We start from the raw sequence: 14,168 nt of genomic DNA, 5'->3' as shown, positions 1-14,168 counted from the left end.
GCTAATAAGGCTTTTTCACCTACAGTATATGATAAAGGTGAGATGCATTTTTTTTTTTTACATACTGTGTAACTTTCCACTGTGTGGCTGTAGCTGGAAAACGTTTGGACACCCCTGCTATATAGCATATATTGATATAAATATAATGTATGTATTTATTTGTATTCTATTTCATTTATATGTTTAAATGTTCTATATTCAATTTTAAGTTTTAAAATAAAAAAAAAATGTTAGCTTTGAAAATATGTTTTAGTGTAATTTTCTGGTACCAGGCTAACTGTTGATGTGATTGCCAGTAAAGCAGGCGGACAAGGCAATGAAGAAAAGATGTATTTATTTATTTGTGGTGTTGGAGCACAGCTGTGCTCGCCATGTATTCATGTACAGCTGAGGTGTTGTGCTCCTTTACGGTGCATCGGGTAACCCCCTCACAAATGCTTTGGTTTCAGAGGTTGCCTTCATGGAGTTAAGAGAGCAGAAAACAGCGTACGAGTGCACAAGTGAGCACAGGTGGTCTCGACGTACGACAACATACGGAGGAGACGCGCTAGTTTGCCTGGCTGAGAAGCTTTTTGATGTCGTCCTCCACGTCGCTGGTGAGGAATCTGCGGCTGTAGCGCTTGAAGGGCACGCCGTCGGCGCCCACCAGGAACTTTTCAAAGTTCCAGGATACGTCGTTCCTGCACACGGGGCTCCAGATGATGAACTTGGGGTCACTCATCAGGGCGGCGGGCTCGTCGCTGGGGAACGGGAGGCTTTCTCGCAGGAACGCAAACAGGGGGTGGGCGTCCTTGCCGTTCACGTCCACCTTCTCCAGGAGCTGGAACTTTGGCTCAAAGCCGTTGCCGGGTCGGACGTACTTTAACGACTGGAGGATTTCCTCGTTTTTGCAGTTCTCCTGCACGGGGAAAAAAAAACACGTTGACGTACATCCATACGTTTGGCCCTAAACATAGCTATTTTATTTGTTTTATTTTTATACAGCACAGGGGGGTTCAAGGTGCAGCCCGCTGCAGTTTTCTTATTGGCCCGCGGCACAAGAAAACCCCAAAGAATAAAAAAAAAAATCAACAGTAATTTTCTAAAGTAAATGAAGTGTAAATAGTAGTGACAAGTTGTAATTAGACGTGAATAAAAAATGTCATTTTTGTAGCTTGAAATATATTTAAAAAAAAAAAAAAGCCTTTTTTTAAAAAGTTGTAACGGATTGGCTGCAGCACGCCCCCATGACCCTCATTAGGAGATGCGGTACAGAAAATGGATGGAACGTGAAAAATAATGAATCTAATTCGTTTTTGTGGAGAATGAGGTTGGGGAAAAAGTCATATGACGAGAATAAAGTCCAAATATTACGAGTATAAAGTTGTCATTGTGAGAAGAACATTTCCAGGAAGTAAGTTGAAACACTTACAAAAAAACCAGCTGTAATTTTACCAGAATTAAGTCCAAATATGAAGAGAAAGTCGTATTCTAATGAGGCGAAAGTAGCAATTTTATGAGAATATTACGAAAAAATTTAATTTTAGTATATTTTTTTAAACATAATATTACAAAAAACAAACAAAATGAATAAAGTTAGAATTTTTTGGGAAAATGAAGTTGGTATTAAATATTATGGGTATAAAGTTCTAATTACGAGAAAGAAAATGTACAAGAAGAAAGTTAAAACAGCTGTAATTAAAATATATATATATATATATATATATATATGTAAATATTATATTAAATATTATATTATTATATTATTATAATATTTATAGTGTAAATATTGAGAAAAATAGTAGCAATGTTATGAGAATAAACTCATATTAGGAAAAATTATGTCATTTTTGTAGCATAAGCTTGAAATATTTAAGGAAAAAGACATTTTTAAAGTCGTAATATGGAAAACAAACAAATCAATGAACAAAGTTGTCATTTTTTGGAAAATGAGTCTGTGGAAAATGTCATAATATCACAAGAATACAGTCAAAATATCATGTGTATAAAGTTATCATTACGAGAAGAACATTTCCAAGAAGAAAGTTGAAAATGGTAAAAAAAAAAAAAAAACAGCTGTAATTTTACAATATGAAGCGAAAGAAGTCGTATTGGAACGCGAAAAAGGAGCAATTTTGTGAGACTCAAGTCGTAATATTAGGAGAAAAAATGTCATTTTAGTAGCTGTCTCTGCTTCGCAAATCTCACAGCGCATGTCGCAATTCACGCTTCCCTTCACTGAACCGCAGCGCCACAGTGCGGGTGGCACTCGTGCGCCCTCAAACTGTTGACGCTACCACCGGCAAGGGAACGGGTGCAGAATGTCACAGGGCATGTCGGGATTCAGGCAGGCAGCACTCGTGCAGCCCCAGACCGACGCAGGGGAGAGACACAACTGCTCTTGTTTTCTGGGAAGAGTGTGTTGGAACGCCCTCGTGCTATTAATGAGTTACTAATGGTGTCACTGGCCATGCACGGTTAAGCATGACACAAAAGCACAGACCACATGTGGGCTTTACTTATGTAAGAGCGTCTTTTGTTGGGCCGCTTCCTCATTCCAGCATGTTCCTCAGTAAGCATCCTCCACAGAGTACAGAGTACAATATAATAACACACCGTCAAGTATAATTAGGGTTGCAAGTGCGTTTCTACAAACTTTCAACGGGAAGTTAAAATGGGGACTTCTGAGAACCAGACCAAAGTGTTGGCACACTTTCTCATAGTATTCAGCGAGCGGGTGTGTCAAAACTTTTGACCGGCGGTGGAACTGAAAACATTTGATTGTGCCAAAAGCCAAGAAGCTTGCAAACACTTTGTGGAAAAAGTGTTTGCTCCCTTCCTGATTTCTTATTGTATTTGCACGTTTGTCACACTTCAGGGTTTCACATCATCAAAGAAATGTAAATATTAGCCAATGTCAACACAAAATGCCCTTTTTAAATGAAACTTTTTATTATTAACGGGAAAAAAACATCCAAGCCCTGTGTGGCCCTGGCCCTGTGTGGAAAAGTGATTTGTAGCCATCAGTCAAAACGTTAGACACACTTTTGCATGTTTAAGGGGGTTTGTACAGGTACACGTACAGGTAGTGTACGTAACTGGGAACCTTGGCTTCACAAAGAAAATGTCATCAAAAATAATCATAAAAAACAAGGCAAATTTGAATAATTTGACAGATATATTATTCTGGCATAACTTCATATTTTAAAACATAAAAAAAGAAAATCATAAAAACAGGACATTTTGAATAATTTAGCAAAAATATTTGAATATTTGGACAAATATATTATTCTGACATAACTCATATTTTAAAATGTATACTTTTATTTAAAAATATATTTTTCTGGTGACATGATTAATTGATTGCGGATTTATATTTTATAATTGAATATTTTAAAACAAAAAAAGAAAAAGAAAATAATAAAAACAGGAAATTTTGAACAATTTAAAAAAATAAATTTGAATAATTTGACAAATACATAATTCTGGCACAACTCAATATATTTTTTTTTAATCATGAAAAGGGAAATTGTAAAACGCAGAACATAAAATATGAATATAATAAAACAATTTCTTTTTCAATAATTCAATATTTTTGTGGCATAACTAATATTTTAAAATATATCATTTTATTTAAAAATATATTTTCTGGTGTCATGATGAATTGATTGAAGATTTATTATATAAAAATTATGAAGCAAAGAGTTAACATTTGATTCCCTTTGTAGACCAAAAAAATATTTAAATTTATTCCTTTTAATTTCGGAAAATTCCCATAAATTCCACTTTTTGACTGGCGTTGCAACGGGATATTTTGAGTTTTACAAAAAATTAAAAATAAATAATCATAAAAAGGATTTTTTTTTTAAAATATAATTTGACAATATCTTACTCTGGCATAACTCCTATTTTAAAATATATACTTTTACTTTCCACCTTCCCGTAAGTAAGTAAAAAAGAAGACAACCTAAATGCCCCAAAGTAGTTAGTATTGTGTTATTCTGCTCACCTGGTGGCCGAACTGGTTGCAGGGCACCCCCAGGATAACGAGCCCCTTGCTGGCGTAGCGCTCATGGAGCTCGTTCATCTGGGTGTAATCCCTGGTCGTCGTCCCTCAGAGAGACGCGACGTTCTCAATGAGGACCACTTTGCCCTGCAGCGAGGAGAAATTAAATGTTTCCCCCGTCAGGAGTTTCGCCGTCAGACCATAGAATCGCTTGGCCATTGCTGATCTTCCGAGTGCCTCTGATACTACTGAGACTGACCCTCTTCGCGGAAATCTGCGTGGAACCTTGAGGCGTGCCAAAGACCTTCTACTTGTTAAGATTGCTCGCTGCCTAAAACACTGCAGTGACGCTCAATGTCAGTTTACTTTGTAAAAGACCCCCGTTGAAAGGATCTGTTAACATTTATATGGACTTTTGACATTGTAACAACAGATAGAATTTTCTTAATAATCACGGAAATGAATAAAGTTTCATTTGATTTTACTCTTCGATGTGCTTGCGCAGGTACCTCATTGTGGGTATGCTTGTTTATAACTACACCACGTACCGATTCGATGAGTAGAGAGTTAAATAACAAGCACCACCCAAGAAAGAGCGCACTGTGTACAAAGTGAGCCCCTTGTTTAAGTTAGAAACCGTCTGTGAAGAAACAGTTCTTATTGTTGTTGTGTCCAAAAAGAAAAACGATTTGCATTGCATTTATGACTCTTAATTTTGTCAGAATCAAATTTCATCACATTTTTACAGGCTATAGTTGATATTTATGTAAATGCCTTGATATTTTTTCACTTTATGTATTTTCGTGTTAGATAAATGCAGACGCTCTCCTGACGCTGACAGCTGACGTACAACACGTTGGCGCGGAATTATATTTTGTAACTGGTGTATCGCCATACACCAGTGATAGTCGTTGGCGTGAGTCCACCAGAACCTTAAACACGGTGCGTAATAAGGTTATGTTTCTAATGGTTTGAATAACCAGAGGCTTCGAGATGTTAAAAGTAGGATACCCCCTTACAATGATAGCATGTCACAGGTTGCTCTCGTTGACAAGCTAACGTTAGCTATAGCCCATGTAATGCAATGCTGTTAGTTAGTGGAACCAGCACGCTAGCTGCTAGCTTTGTTGTCAGAGGCTGCTATTAACCTACTCTTCTGGTATTGAAATACTTTACATCTTTGTATTTCATCAGATGATGCGGAAAAGGCGAAGCTCCGCTGTGGATAATGCAGAGAAACACGCCCCCACGTCTGCCAGTAAGATAATACAGTAACAATCGCAGTAGCCAGCTATACAGTGGCCGATAGGGTGCGAACGCTCCAAGCACAGAAATGGTCAAAAGCCAAAGATAAACGCCATGAAACAAATACACACACACACAAAGCCCAAAAACAACAGCATAATAGAAATGGTGCAAGTTCGCCAAAACATATGTTCTTCAATGCCAGACTTTGTTTGTTCACAGACGCAAAGAAGAGTCGCACAACTGGCCGTCAGTCTAAGGTGTCCGCTCCAGACGAGAGCACGGAGAGCGTATTCAGTGTGTTTCTACGAGAAGCTGGCGTCACCTTGAGACAAGGCGGCACAGCCAATGAGATCGGTCAGTTTAAAAATACACTCACACTTTGATAGATGTCATCCACAAGTCGTTCATGCTTGTGTGTATTTCTTTGTCCAGCTGTTGACCAGGTGGTGTTTCAAAAGAGGATCCAGAAAAAGCTACAGAAGAGCCCTAGATACCCTCGTGTGAGTGTACTGTGTAGATTCCATGAAGTAAACACTGAAGCAGACCTCTGCCAAGGCTAAATGAAACTCTTCATACTGTAAGTGGCAGCAGGACCAGAGTTCCATGTATGGATCAACTCACGGGCATACTTCTCTACTGATTCAATGAAAGCAGAGGTTCGTTTATATTTACTCGGGGGAATCGAGCCCGATCCTGACCCAGGGTAGGCGTGGATGTGGTCTGGGAGGAGGCTGCGGGATCCGAGGAGATAATGCAGATTTACCCTGAGATTTATGGAGTATTTTATGGAAAGAAGCATACTGTAGTGCCCCACTGGGATCCACTGTCATTTAAAAAAGCCCCTGGAATCAGCAAGATAGGACCAATTTAGCATGTTAGGATTACGCTACTGCAGTCTGGATCGGATCAGGATGATGATGATGATGATGATGGTTTTGTCATTACGACTTGTGGTCCTGCATACAAACTACACATTGGATGACTGAAAAGAAGGCGTTGGGGCTGAGTAAGGTCCATTATGCGGCGACGCATGTTGCGGAAAAGTTTGAACATAAACCTCTCAAATATCTTATTTATTTAATACATCAACCCTCTGGGGTCCCTTTGATTTTCCACCCTTTCTGGTCGCTAGAGGACACAAAATTCCACTCCCAAAAAGTGCTATTAATACCATGGCTGTCAGAAATAACTGGTTAATGCCCGTGATTAATCTGAAAATCTTAACGCATTCTAAAAATAGTACCGTAATTTAATTATATTACCGAGTTTGACCACAACGTCACCCCGTAGTCGTCCTGTGCAGACGATTTGTAGCGATGGGAATTTCGTCTCTTTTCAGAGAGCCGGTTCTTTTGGCTCGGCTCACTAAAAAGAGCCGGCTCTCTCAGCTCCCAAGTGGCTCCTCAGATTGTTTTGTGGGCTTAAATTAATGTACTACCAAATGATGTGTACTGTGTAAAATGAATTACTAATGTAAAAAATACATGATGTCAAATGTTGATTATTTAAATGGTTTTATTTAAACCTCAATGAGCATCTACAAAAATGTAATATGTCATCTTATATAATACAAGACCCATCTCAATAGACAAATTGGGTCAAAGTAGGTCAAATCTCTTGGTGCAAATTTCTTATGAACGAATCAGCTCAAAGAGCACCGCAGCGTGTTTAACCCCGCCCCTCCCCCTGCTCGGTGCGGACACACACATGTTGACCAATGGCATTCGCCTTTAAGAGGAACAAAAAAAAAAGACGAGGAAAAAACTAACTGCTCCCTATGACGCGAACCGGCTCCTGTAGCACATTTCAGAGAGCCGGTTCTTAGAGCCGATTTGTTCGCGACCGACGCATCACCGGCGGCAATGAATGGATTTGCTTTACGGGAAGTTTCAATGTAAAAAGCTATCTAATGAAAGTGTGGCTAAAACCAAAGCTGTGTGTACATATTGCGGTGCTGACTGGTCTTTTCTGTGTCTGAAGTACGAACGCAAAGCATATCTTCGCTATTGTTAGTTAGTAAGCATGCTAACAATGTGGGGTCAAGCCGTGGTCGTCAAGCTACACGGGCGGAGTGTTTTTTTTAAAATGATCAGTTATCTGAGCTATTTTTAATGTTGTCGGATTTATTGGTATGACGTTGTAATTCACTGATATCGGGTTGATTGTTATCACGCCCCGCACCGCTATTATGCACATTATTGTTAAGTGATGAACGCGTTTCCATTGCAATGCAGATTGTACGGGAATTTATCAGTGGATTGGAGTCGTACATTGAGGATGCTGACAGATTTCGGAATTGCCTCCTTCCTTGTGTTCCGAGACTGCCCGATGGAGACTCCTGGTATACAGCAGCTGTCGTTCACATTTAAACTCAACACAGAAGCACGTTTTTTTTACTTTTTGTGTGTTTTCTTGTCTTGGCAGCTCTGTCAGCTCCTTCCAGGAGAGCCTGCTGCGCATGTTGTTGGGGATTGAGATGCTTCAGGTAATACTGGATGAACAAACAGACTTTATTCCCCGATAATGTCTAACAGTCTGCTTCTGTACTGCATGTAGACTCTTGTCATAAACACCCTGCTTGAGAAACTCCCTGAATATATGCTCAACAGGTCAGTACGTCATGTTCATGAACGTTTTACGCTGTCTTATTCAAATATAATGTTGCCTTCTCGTGTGTCACAGCACTGACGAGGCCGGCCTCAGTATTCCGCGTCTTATCATCAACCAGCTGAAATGGCTGGACAGAGTTGTGGATTGCAAGGTAGTCATTTCTTCAGATGATTGCCGCCGGCAGTGTGTTGATGTGTTTATATCGCAGGAGCTGGCAGCCAAGCTCATGGAGCTGCTGTCGGTAGCACCGGTGGACGTCCAGCGTGACATCATCAGCAGCCTGCCAGAGATACTGGAAGACTCCCTGCACAATGACATCGCCCGGGAGCTTAAGTGTGTGCCGTAAACTACCAGCTATGCTTCTATAATGAGCAGTGTGCTCATAAAAGTGCAGATTAACTATGTAATCATGACATTTCCATGCAGTTCTTTACTGAAGGAGAGCACTCAGTTGACGGTGGCCATCTTGGATGCCCTCTCAAGCCTGAACCTCGGCTCTGCATTACTCACTGAGGTACTTATCAAACTCTACTTTTTCTGTGGAATATTTACAGTACTCTGCAAAACTAGCTTTATCACGTCTTTTTTTGGTCATTTTTACATGAAGAGTTGATAAATCAATTATGTTTTTTTTTTTCCTAATCAAAATTTTAAGACCAGTTGAAAAATTGCAAGAATTTACATTTTGCACTGTCGGATCTTAAAGCAAAACTGCGCTTTTTAAAAATAATTTTGCCCATCATCCACAATCCTTACGTGAGGCATGAACACATACGACAGCTCGGTAGTGCATGTAACGGGACACACCTATGCCGCCACAAAGCTCCAAAAACCTCCAACAAGGTTTTATGGTTTTACATCCATGTTGTGACCATGTAGCAACAGGTACGTTCATGACAACTTGTAATACTTACAGTACTTGGCGTATTTCGGCCATTCGAAGCATGACTGGAACTTCACATAACAATGTTGTACAAACTGGCACCTACACGGCATCTCGAATATGCACCCTTACCATTTTGGTAGTGTCTGAGGCGTTTTAAGTGCAGCGGCGACACGCTACGGGCAAGTCTGTGGTGAAGCTAGTCGCTAGCCAGCTAGTAGCTAACCAGTGTGGTATGGCTAAGTGTTAATATGCCAATAATGTAATTCGATTGGCGTAACAATGTTAATAATAATAATAATAACAACAATGTCGCTGTAGCTTGGTTAATACGCACGTCGCATTATTATGTAAATGGGGCCTTGTAGACTTTTTAAGACGACTTTATAGGAGGAATAAGTATGTCCAACATGTGCAGCAATGAGGTGTCTCTTTTTTATTTGTTTTTATATCTTTAAAATGCACAGAAAAAAGAAAGACGTCTTCATGTCTCGCGTAAGGATTGTGGATGAGGTTGTCTCCTTGTCATGCCAGTAACGTTGGAAGCCATCAGGACCGTCAATGCTTTTGTCCACCTTTCAGTGTCCCATGTTTGGTGCTCTCCTGCAAATTCCAAATGCCCAATTTTGTGGCCAATGGGATCCTCCGGCTCATTTTTTTGGGTCTACCACTTGAATTTTTTGTTCCACGAGCCTCAGGATGTTTTTCAGAAGTTTGAAATGACTGTCTTACTGTGTCCAACCTCAGCAGCAATGGTGCGCTGCGAGAGAGAGGCCTTGCTTACGCAGCTCAACAATCCCACCGCCTTCAAAGAGAGAAAGCTTTTTTGCCTTTGCCAACAAGAGATCATGACAGTTTGAATACCTGACACTAAATCACATTTTGCCTTTTAAAGGCTGTGCTCGTCAACCTTTGATGAACAGCCTATTTCACTTTAATGCTTCTTTGCAATAAATAGCTTTTTATCTAACTCCCATTTCTTCTTCTTTGCATTCTGAAGCACTACTTAGAACCTCCTTAATCTCCAACAGTGCAGAATGTACATTCTTCTAGTTTGTCAACTGGTCAGGATCAGTCAATTGGATCAGGAGTGTGTATATACGGTATCGTTCATATCATCTCAGGTTCGCGGAGCAGTTATGAACACCTTGGCTGCCGTGCAACTGGAAGACCTTCCTGTGGTGGTCAAGTTCATCCTTCACTCCGTCTCAGGCTCTGACGCGTACGAGGTTAGGAGCACCACACCCAGCTAGTAATGTTTTTTTGTGAGGGGAAAGATAACATGCTGTGTGCGTAGTCTGTTGATTAAACACCATCCCCGGTCACAAGGTTGACAGTGGAACCACCACAACGTGCTCTAGTTTACGGGTTCTCAACTGGTTTGGCTGCGGGAGCCAGCATCATCCCTGAATGACAACTGGTGACCCAAATTGTGGACATTTTTCAAGTCACATTTCTGAAATAACTTGTAGTCAGTTCCGTTATAGAGCCTTTACTTTGAAGCACTGTAAAGATGAAAATACAGTCTCTTTAGAGCAAAATCAGACTGTGAGGATAATAATAATAATAATAATAAAACGTAAGCACATGGCCTTGAACAGGATTTGTGTGCGCGCACATGAAAAAAATCCTCCCAGAGAATCAAAATCTTGATTCTAAGCGAGAAAAATGTAATGCACGTTATTTTACATCTCTAGGCAAAAGTTCCCATTTCCTATTCTATGGTTATCATCACATTTTTCCTTTTTGACATCATTGTTGCACTTCTGTGGTAGCATCACAAAAAACACACTTGTGGAGGTTCATACTTTGACGCCCATCAAGCTCAAGCACACATGAGGATGTTTTGTTTGACCTTTTAGGAATTTGCTTTTTTGGGGGTTTTGGGTTCTACTTCAAATTCTACAACTCCACTCTGAGATCCGAAAAAAGAGCTGTATCAACAAGTGAGCATTTCCATCCATCTTCTTCCGCTTATCCAAGGTCGGGTCGAAGGGTCAGCAGTCTAAGCAGGGAAGCTCAGACTTTCCTCTCCCTGCCCACTTCGTCCAGCTCCTCCTGGTGTATCTTGAGGCGTTCTTAGGCCAGTTGAGAGACTCAGTTAAGACGTGCCCTGCTCACCTCCCCATGGAGGCGTCCCGGAGGCATCCTGACCAGAAACCCAAGCCACCTCATCTGGCTCCTCTCAATGCGGAGGAGCAGTGGTTCTAGTCTGTGTTTCTCCCGAATGACAGTGCTTCTCACCTTGTCTCTAAGGGAGAACCCAGCCACCCTACGGAGAAATCTCATTTCGGCCGCTTGTACCATGACCATAGGTGAGAGTAGGAACGTAGATTGACTTGTGAACTTTGACTTGAGAGCTTTGCCTTTTGGCTCAGCCTCCTCTTCAGCACAATGCACCGATGTAGAGTCCGCATCACTGCAGATGCCGCACCAATCCGCCTGTGCATCTCACGTTTAATACACTCGGACCTTGCCAAGTGTAGAGCTGGTCCACACTTCCACGACCAGGACGGAAGCCAAACTGTAAGACACCCCCACAGCATCCAGGGCCTTACGGAAGTCCGGGTGGATCTCATCCACCCCCGAGGCCCTGCCACCGAGGGCTTTCTGACCACCTCAGCAACCTCAGCCCACCATGAAGTTCCCAGGCACTGCTTCCTCATTCTCATTGGAAGACACGTCAGTGGGTTTGAGGAGGTTTTTCTTCCACCAGTCCACAACACCTCAAGTCAAGGTCAGCGGCATGCCATCCCCATCGTACACGGTGTTGACACTGTACTGCTTCCCCCTCCTGAGACGGCGGATGGTGGTCCAGAATCTCTTCGAAGCTGTCTGGAATTCAATCTCCATGGCTTCTCCAAACTCCTCCCATGTCTCGGCTACGGCCAGAGCCAAAAACTGCTGGTGGCCTGTCAGCTGCCTCCGGAGTCCCATGGGCCAAAAAGGCCGAACAGGACTTACTGCCACGACAGGCACCGACCACCTTGCAGCCACAGATCCGATCATCTGCCTTGACAAAATGGCCCACTCGGACTCATTATCCTCTCCCGCCCTTGGAACATGGTCTCCAGGAGGTGGGAGTAGAAACTCCTGACAGGGGACCCTGCCAGACGTTCCCAGCAGACTCTCACAATGCTTTTGGGCCTGCCAGGTCTGACCGGCATCCTCCCCCACCATCGCAGCCAACTCACCACCAGGTGGTGATCGATTGACAACTCCGCCCCTCTCTTCACACGAGTGTCCAAAACAGGTGCACATGTGGACACGCTTATGCTTGAACACGATGAGTGACGAGCAAAAAAGTCCAACAACAAAACCACGCTCGGGTTCAGACCATGGGGGGCCGTTCCTTCCAATCACGCCTCTCCTGGTCTCCACTGTCGCCACCACTGTGAGTCATTGACAGAGCCTGTAGATTGTGAAGGTGTGCGCTGCATCATACTAAGAGCCGTTTGCAATGTTTTTTAATGACCTGACAAAGGGACTGAAGAGTGTGTGTGCTCACATGCTGTGATTTTGTGGACAGGTGGTGTGTAGCCTTCGTAAGAAACTAGAACTGGAGCAGTGTGTTCTCCCTCCTGTGCTACAAGCGTCCCAGAGCCGCCTGAAGAACAAAGGAGCAGCAGCGTAGGCATCGCGGGCACACAATGCAGTACACGCATGCATGATGCTGCCCAACACAAATGTGTCATTTGGAGCACTCTGGTTGTGTGGATCAGGTCCAGGTCGGCTACAGCGGCCAACGGCAGCCAGGACGTCGTAACGCTGATCGTGGATGCCATCAAGTCAGCGGTGCGCTTCCAGAAGACTCTATCTGAAGCCTGGCTCAAGGTGCACAATCGTGATTGTGCTCTCTCTCGTTTGCTGTACGAAGCAGTCTGAGTGACTTCTGTGCTTATTTTAACAGGCGATCGAGTCTGTAGAAGAAGTGGAGGACCACAAGGTGAAGTTCACGTGTAGTTTGCATTGTTGAATGTTTAGGCTTTTTGTATGATGCAGTGCAGTTGTACACCACTCCAAACTACAGCCAAAGTTTAAACAACATAGAGTAATCCCTCCTTGATGGTGGTTAATTGGCTTATATTCCTATTTTACTTCATTTAGCCATTTTTATGCTTGGAAATGCTTCATTTAGGCAAAAAACCCCACAAATTTTATGTAAATATGCATACTTTTGGCTAATAATACAACCACGAAACAGCATGTTATATTAATGAACATATTTTTGAATAAAACGCGGTAAGGTGAAGCTGCAAAATTGGAAGAGCAAAGTGGCGAGGGATAACTGTGTTGTTAAATGAATACCTTGCGGCGACTGATCAGGTGGTAGATCTGCTGGTGCTGTTCATCCTCCACTCCACCAATGCCAACCAGAGTCGACGGGGGGCCGAACGGGTGCTGAAGGTCAAAGTGAGGACTGGCCAGATCCCTGAGACGCTGCTGCAGAAGACCTTTAAGGACAACACACAGGCGAGTGCCTTTACTGACACGTGGCTTGATTGATTTTCCATCTGACACTTAGTTTTGTTTGCTCCTGGGCCTGTAGGTCCTGAGAGGGTATTTCCCCTCCATTTTAGCGCTGGCTCAGAGCTTGCTGCGTTCGCCGGACCCTTGCGTGGTGCCGTTTGGTGGGCTCATGTATCGACATTCATTCACTGCTTTTGATTCTTACTGCCAGCAGGTAGGTATACGATTAATTTCCAACTACACATGCAAGTGTCATCTTTAAAAAAAAATGATTTTAAATGTTTATATTACACCTGCCCTGTGCTTTGTCGAAGGAGGTGGTGGGCTGTTTGGTGACCCATGTGTGCAGCGGCGTCGACGGCGAGGTGGACATGGCCCTGGAGCTGCTCTGCGGCCTGGTTACGGAAAAAGCTTCAGAGATGGGGCCGTATGCCGTCTTTGTCAAGGTCAGGCGGGAAAGCGTGACGCTTTGAGCCGTACTTCTCAAACCATCATGTCATCTCAGTGGACACGTCAGTAGGCTCAGCTGCACAGCCAAATAGTTAGATCTCAATACAAGCCAAGTAAGGACGTATTCATTTTCAGATAACGCTTCAAAATGCAAAAAGAAGAAATGGAAAAAAAAATTGGACTAAGTAATTTATTGCAAAGAAGCATTCATGTGAAATAGAATGTTCATCAAAAGTTTAAGAGCACAGCCTTTAAAATCCAAAATGTTGGCAAAAATTGTGGATTGAATATGATTTAGTGTCAGGTATTCACACTGTCATCATCTCTTGATGGCAAAGGCAAAAAAGCTTTCTCTCTTTGAAGGCGGTGGGATTGTTGAGCTGCATAAGCGAGGCCTCTCGCAGCGCACCATTGCTGCTGAGGTTGGACGCAGTAAGACAGTCATTTCAAACTTCTGAAAAACATCCTGAGGCACATGGAACAAAAAAGTTCCATTGGCTGTCCGTCAAGACACGGGGCCAT

At 42.5% G+C, this 14,168-nt stretch overlaps 2 protein-coding genes across 4 annotated transcripts in view; one reads left to right on the top strand and one right to left on the bottom strand.

Annotated features, from left to right (window-relative positions):
* Nucleotides 1-317: 317 nt before the first annotated feature.
* On the bottom strand, nucleotides 318-4,274 carry gpx1b (glutathione peroxidase 1b). The gene is made up of 2 exons (XM_054785689.1): nucleotides 3,989-4,274; nucleotides 318-898 (listed from the first exon to the last, which is right to left on the bottom strand). Exons 1-2 carry the CDS (start codon nucleotides 4,202-4,204, stop codon nucleotides 548-550), a joined length of 567 nt encoding a protein of 188 aa, XP_054641664.1. The 5' UTR covers nucleotides 4,205-4,274; the 3' UTR covers nucleotides 318-547.
* Nucleotides 4,275-4,784: 510 nt separating this feature from the next.
* Nucleotides 4,785-14,168, top strand: part of fancd2 (FA complementation group D2) — a 40,907-nt gene continuing 31,523 nt past the window's right edge. For 2 of the 3 annotated variants that reach the window (XR_008572242.1, XM_054784759.1), the window contains exons 1-17: nucleotides 4,785-4,927; nucleotides 5,180-5,243; nucleotides 5,453-5,587; nucleotides 5,666-5,733; nucleotides 7,468-7,574; nucleotides 7,658-7,718; nucleotides 7,790-7,842; nucleotides 7,916-7,994; nucleotides 8,052-8,176; nucleotides 8,270-8,357; nucleotides 9,851-9,955; nucleotides 12,256-12,356; nucleotides 12,449-12,560; nucleotides 12,637-12,672; nucleotides 13,053-13,199; nucleotides 13,276-13,410; nucleotides 13,511-13,642. Coding sequence is in view for 2 of the 3 variants with exons in the window: in XM_054784759.1 (XP_054640734.1) it covers nucleotides 5,180-5,243; nucleotides 5,453-5,587; nucleotides 5,666-5,733; nucleotides 7,468-7,574; nucleotides 7,658-7,718; nucleotides 7,790-7,842; nucleotides 7,916-7,994; nucleotides 8,052-8,176; nucleotides 8,270-8,357; nucleotides 9,851-9,955; nucleotides 12,256-12,356; nucleotides 12,449-12,560; nucleotides 12,637-12,672; nucleotides 13,053-13,199; nucleotides 13,276-13,410; nucleotides 13,511-13,642 (1,548 nt within the window). In the remaining variant the exon portion in view is untranslated. Of the gene's footprint in view, nucleotides 4,928-5,179; nucleotides 5,244-5,452; nucleotides 5,588-5,665; nucleotides 5,734-7,467; nucleotides 7,575-7,657; nucleotides 7,719-7,789; nucleotides 7,843-7,915; nucleotides 7,995-8,051; nucleotides 8,177-8,269; nucleotides 8,358-9,850; nucleotides 9,956-12,255; nucleotides 12,357-12,448; nucleotides 12,561-12,636; nucleotides 12,673-13,052; nucleotides 13,200-13,275; nucleotides 13,411-13,510; nucleotides 13,643-14,168 lie in introns of those variants that run through there. The other variant, XM_054784760.1, reaches the window with a different exon arrangement.

The sequence above is a fragment of the Dunckerocampus dactyliophorus genome, chromosome 8 (assembly GCF_027744805.1).
Source record: "Dunckerocampus dactyliophorus isolate RoL2022-P2 chromosome 8, RoL_Ddac_1.1, whole genome shotgun sequence".
NCBI lineage: Eukaryota > Metazoa > Chordata > Actinopteri > Syngnathiformes > Syngnathidae > Dunckerocampus > Dunckerocampus dactyliophorus.
Note: the sequence above shows the minus strand (reverse complement) of the source record. Positions and strands in the feature narration are given on the sequence as shown.